This window comes from Poecilia latipinna, unplaced genomic scaffold (genome assembly GCF_001443285.1).
Source record: "Poecilia latipinna isolate Pla-1442-1.1 unplaced genomic scaffold, P_latipinna-1.0 Scaffold2683, whole genome shotgun sequence".
Lineage (NCBI taxonomy): Eukaryota > Metazoa > Chordata > Actinopteri > Cyprinodontiformes > Poeciliidae > Poecilia > Poecilia latipinna.
The window spans coordinates 6291-12475 of record NW_015115299.1 but is presented as its reverse complement, the minus strand read 5'-3'; the positions used below and the strand labels follow the sequence as shown (position 1 = coordinate 12475).

At 38.3% G+C, this 6185-nt stretch overlaps 1 protein-coding gene across 3 annotated transcripts in view; it reads left to right on the top strand.

Moving 5' to 3' along the window:
* The window catches only part of acss2 (acyl-CoA synthetase short chain family member 2), a 27376-nt gene extending 24885 nt beyond the window's left edge, over positions 1-2491 (top strand). For all 3 annotated transcript variants that reach the window (XM_015020904.1, XM_015020903.1, XM_015020902.1), the window contains 5 exons: positions 342-450; positions 531-599; positions 1453-1629; positions 1714-1788; positions 2089-2491. In XM_015020904.1, the coding sequence (XP_014876390.1) occupies positions 342-450; positions 531-599; positions 1453-1629; positions 1714-1788; positions 2089-2216 (558 nt within the window). In that variant the 3' untranslated portion in view covers positions 2217-2491. The remainder of the gene's footprint in view (positions 1-341; positions 451-530; positions 600-1452; positions 1630-1713; positions 1789-2088) is intronic.
* The last annotated feature ends 3694 nt before the right edge of the window (positions 2492-6185 follow it).

Here is a 6185-nt window from a genome sequence, read left to right as displayed (position 1 = left end):
TATGTTGTTTAATCCTGAACAACATATTTCACTAATGGTAGTGATGGTAGCATTACTACCATTAGTGATGGTAGCATCACTACCATTAGTGATGGTAGCATCACTACCATTAGTGATGGTAGCATCACTACCATTAGTGATGGTAGCATCACTACCATTAGTGATGCTACCAGTGATCTCTACCATCACTAATGGTAGTGATGGTAGCATCACTACCATTAGTGATGGTAGCATCACTAATGGTAGCAAAGCTAGGATACCTGGTCAGGATTAAATATGTTGTTGTCTTGCTGTATGTTTCCTCTGTCGCCTTGCGTTGATGGCGCTCCGCTTCTCTGCAGGTGTTCAAGCAGCCGTGGCCCGGCGTGATGCGCAGCGTTTATGGGAACCACGAGAGATTCGAAGCCACGTACTTCAAGAAGTTCCCAGGATATTACGTCACGGGGGACGGTGAGGCGCGGTTATTTATATCGGCATCAGCCGATCAGGAGTCACCCTGGTCTATTCTCATCACCTGTTTCTACCTTAAGGTTGCCGTAGAGACAAGGACGGATACTACTGGATAACTGGGAGGATAGACGACATGCTGAATGTCTCAGGTAAGCGTCGTTAGCCGAACAAACGCGCTCTCATCAGAGCGGTCGTAATGATTTGAAAGACCCTGGAGCCTTGAAATATGTGGAATTTAAGTGTGGATAGTTAGCTGCTGATGCTAATGCTAGCTTAACTAGCATCACTAATGGTAGCAAAGCTAGCATTAGCAACAATTATTGTTATGTTAGCGGGATAGCTGATATTATATCTAATGCTAGGAAAACTAGTCATTTAATGCTAATGTTAACTATCATTAACATGGGCAATGATAATGTTAGCATAACTAGCATTACCATCAATAATTGAATAACTAGTTAATGAATGCTATTGCTATGATAACTAGTACTAGATGGTTAATGCTAATGCTAGGACAACCAGCTTGATTAGCATTACCAATAATTAGCATTACCTATGTAATGTCAGGATAACTAGGACTGGCTACTTAAGGCTAATGTCACTACCGCTCTTCCTGCTAACTTAATATATTATGTCACGTAAATATTTAATTCTTAAAGAAATAACTTAGTATTTGAGAACGGGATAAGGACCAAGGTTAATGTTAATGCTAACTAGTCTTAGCATCAGTAATGCTAATGCTAGATTATTTAGCATTAGCTATTTGGGCACACAAATTTAAATATAATGTTTTTTTTTTTTTTTTTTTTTTATTTCAGCATATAAAGCAAAATTTTACCTTCATGTTATAGCAAGGCGGTCGGCCATCTTGATACAACAGAAAACTTTTTAATCACAGCTTATCGATTGGTCACACCAAAATAAACCTGAACTTTAATGAAGAAGCCGAAACTGTTTTATCCGTGGTGTGAAGGTGTGTCTGTTCTGCTGCTCTCCCTCCAGGTCACCTGCTGAGCACGGCGGAGGTGGAGTCAGCCTTGGTGGAGCACAAGTCGGTGGCTGAAGCAGCCGTGGTGAGCTGCCCTCATATGGTGAAGGGAGAAAGCCTCTACTGCTTCGTCACGCTGAACGACGGCGTGGCGTTCAGCCAGGCGCTGGAGGCCGAGCTCAGGAAGCAAGGTGGGTCCAGACCGGGTCAGAACCGGACAGGACCGGGTGAGAACCGGGCAGAACCAGTCTGATCTGTTTCTGTTGTATCTGCAGTGAGGGAGAAGATCGGCGCCATTGCCACTCCAGATTACATCCAGAACGCGCCCGGACTTCCCAAAACCCGATCCGGTAAACGCTTCCCGCACAAAAACACAAAAGTTCAAATATTTCTGTTTATTTTTCATTGTAAATATTTTGAAATGAGACTAAATTAACTTACAAGTAGCTTTTCAGCGAGATATAGGAGCTTGTTTTAAGTTAATGTCAGATAAATTTACTGAGATCAATAAATTTTCCTCATGTTACGAGTAAAACAATCTGCCACTGGAGCTAGAACGTTTTCATCAATATCAAACAATTATTTACTTGGTAAGATTTTGTGTTTTTGCAGTGTAATCCGCTTGTAGACAAACTTCATTGTGTTTGCAGGGAAGATCATGCGGCGGGTGCTTCGTAAAATCGCCTGCGACGAGAAGGATATGGGCGACATTTCCACGCTGGCCGACTCGTCCGTCGTTGACGAGCTTTTCAGGAACCGATGCGCCACCACGGTGTGACAACGCCCCCTGGAGGCTCACCACAGGAAGAGCCGGCGCTGCTGGGAAATATTTCCTCCTTCTGATGCGGCAGAACGCTGCTTCGGCAGCCAGTAACGCAGCAACACCCCAAAGGTAGCAGCTCAGGGCGTTCAGAACCACCGGGCGGCTTCTTCTTTATTCCTGGTTTCTGCTAGAAAACAGTCAAGTTTCTCTAACGGTCCAGTCAAATCCAAGCCATAACGCCATAAATACCCAGATTAACGTTTTTAGCAAGCTTTAACTGTTATTTTACATCAAAAAGTGTCTGTAACCGTTTTTTTCCTGTTTGTTTTTATTTGAACTGAATTTAATCATATTTTGTTGGGTGTTTCTGTGTGTGAGCATGTTTCTACGTCTGTTGGCTGGCAGAAACTACACTGCAAAAACACAAAAAGCAGTTTTGAAAATATCTTAGTACACTCAATAAGAAAAAACTAACTTACAAGTAACTTTTCAGCAAGAAACAGGAGCTTATTTAAGCAATCCTTAATATTGCTGAAAAAAGAACTAGTTTAACTGGCAGATAATTTCATTTGACATTAGAAAATGTTTTAAGTGAAATAATCTGAGTTAAACTGTCATTTTTCCCACCAATATTAAGGAATTATTTACTTAAGCTCATCTAAAGTTATCTTGTAAGTTATTTTTCTCTTATTTCAAGTGTACTAACATATTTACACTAAAAGCTGACCAGAATTACTGGGTAGGATTGTGTTTTTGAAGTGTAGGGAAGAAGTTTAGCTTGAAATAACAAAACCCATCGTGAAACAGGATAAACCTTTAAAACATTTAACCTTTCACTCTGAAATCAGACAAATTAAATCTGTTGTTTAAAGGAAGCTGGTGAAGTCGGTAGCTGTAGTTGTAAATATTTGTGTGATTTAAACTCAGATTTAACAGAATTGTTGCTGTGACTGCTGAATGGGAAATGTTTATTTCCATAAAATATCCACTCATGTTTTACTTCATCTGTTGGTTTTACTGTTTGAAAGCAGCTGGAGAAATTAAACTACACACACTGTACACGCATGTGGTTGTGGATGTTTATTTTTTAATGTTTTTCACGTGCAGCCAGGTTTGATGTTTACTTTTAAGGTGAAACCAGAACGGACACAGATCTTTACAAACTGTAACAGTTATTGACTCAAGTCCAACCCAAAGACACACAAAGCCAAACCTGCAAACCTCAGATAAACGATGGAGTGTGTTTGTTTTCCAGACTCTTAAATATTTCAGATGATCCAACAAACATGCAGTGAATATGGAAAGTCTATTATATTATATAAAGAGACATTTCGGTTCTTCTTTTTTAATAAATTTGCAAAAATGTCTACATTTCTGTTGAGTGCACATTCATGGGAAATAATTAGAACTTCTTTGGTTTTAGAAAATGGCTGCAATGAAACAGTGAAAAATTTAAACTGGTCTGAATAATTTCTGTACTCACTGAATAAAACCTGAATAAATACAAAATGCAGTTTTAAAATCATGGATTCATTTACAAGCTACCGCAAAACTGCCTCCTTTGTTAAGTCATGAATTTAATTTGAATAGTAGATGGGTAAATCATGATAGAATTTCAGTAAATTACAAAAACTTAGAAATAATAATATAAACAATAAAACCTCATGTTTCAGTGAATAGATGTGGAGCTTTTATTAATTCACAAGCAATTTATTTTTATTTGCATTACAGCAGAATTTAAACTTTTACCTTTTTTAGTGACTCAAACATTTTAACTGAACTTTGGCGTCCAAACGTTTTGCAACATGGAACAGAAACCCAAAGTTTAAAGTCCTTGGGATCCATATTGCTTTTCTCAGGAATAAATTAAACATCTTATTCAGGGCGTGTCTGTTTTTTCCTAGAGGGCCACAAACCTTCATCATGTGACTTTGCTTTTTTGAGAAATAAACCAATTTTGATACAGATAAAAAAAATAACCTCATCCTAATGCTAAAACATTTTATTGAAAAACAAGTTTTTTCAAAACTGCCATATTTCCATTAAGCAAATTTATTTTCAAAATGTCAAATTGTGCAATTATTAATGCAAAGATGTTCCTGGATAAATGTGACTTTCAATAACTTCTTCCTTTTTGTGAAAACCAAACATTTTAAAGTCATTTGGAGTTTTTCTGTGCCTTCCTGGATGATTTCTGAACGTTTCCTGATTCTGTCGTCGCTCCAAGATTTCCACTTTCCATCCACCAGTCGTGCAGCAAGCCCTTTCTGATCTAATGCACGCTGCTGCATGTGTGTCAGGCGATGACAGCAGGTGTTTGACCGTGAGAATGGTACATAAAACGACGCCAAGATAAACACAGACTCAAATTTACCAAGCAGTTTGTTTTGGTGGAGAAAGTGACAAAGGATTATGGGATGGATTCCCTTCTTCGGAAACGGAGAACGGCTTAAATATGAGCGGCCAGCTTCTTCCAGCATCCATCCGGCTCTCCATCATGCTCTGCTCCACGCTCTGTGAGTACACTGACATTTTAATTCAGTCTGCTTTAACAAATTCAATTCAAGGAGCTGAAAGAGAGAAAAACTTAAGAGTTTGAAATATTTAATGAAAAGTTTTTTTATTTTTAACAGTTACTGCAGTTCATGCTTTGTTTTGTGGGAATCAGATTTCCCAGTGGAAAACTGGGAACTCTGGTCTGTAACTGGAGGGTGAAACATGCAAAGAAGCACAGCTGGATCTGCTTCCTGCTCAGATTTTAAAACTAATAAATAACCGGATCAGTTAGTTTCTAAAAACGACAAATTTGTTTAAAAAAGGTAAAAAGAATTATTAAAAATAAATTACAAACTTAAAACATTTATTATACTCAGCATAAATGTCCTGAATTTAAAATTTTCATAAAATCTTAATGATAGCAGAAAGTCATCAGCATACAGTTTATTTTAGGGAAGATGTATGTAATGTATAATATAATATTGATTTCAAAATGTTAATTAATTTGCCAGATAAATTGTTTTGGTAAGGTCATGTGCAGTGGTTTAAGTTTAAGACCCTGTGGAACGCCACACATTGCTGCAATAGAAACTAAAAGATACAACTTAAATCTGTTTGAGGGCAATAAACCTTTAACTTGAACTAAACCTGAACTCAACTCTCAGGTCTAATAAAACCAGGACAGAACATTTTTTTCTGCTTTAAATCCAGACTGAAACTCTCTGGTTGGTTATTGAACATAATCTCTAAAATAAGAATAAATCTCTTTATTTATTCACAGAGTTCAGTTTATCATTAATCAATGAACCAAACAATAAAGCCACTTTATTCTCTAATCTTCACAACAAATAACTCTGAGTACTGGGATCATATGTACGTGAATTTATAAACTGTCAGCCTGAATTCAGATTGAATACTATTAATAATTTTAATAATTTCCATTGAATCCTGCTAAACTTTCAGCTCTTTATGAAAGCTTTAATAAAAAGTTTATTCTCTTCTAGTCCTGGCGGCATCGTGTGTGCTGATAACTTCAGGTAAAAGGGAGCTCTGAAGCGTGGAAACGTTGCTCGTTAGTATTAATTCCTCGTGATTGACGGCGTTTTATTTGCAGCTGGCTCCCAGAAGCTTCGCGTTGTGGCGTGTGAAGGATCAGCGGCTCAGCTGAAGTGTGGTAAGATCCCTGGGTTTGTTGGTTCTGCTTCTGACTGGAGTTATTATCTTTGGAACGACCCAGAATCAACACACTTCTTAGTTCTTACAGCTGGAAACCAGAGATCAGGAGGAACTCTGAGCCTTCAGAGCCACATAAAGATGGTTACAAAATCAGCCTCCTATCACCTGAAGAACATTTTCAGCTTTAAAGGACTAAAGTCCCAGCTGACCCAAAGCGCTGCTGCTGGCGTTCTGACTAAAGCCAGGAAGATGGAGCAGACCACCCAGCTCTACACCACCTAGTTCTACACCACCCAGCTCTACACCACCTAG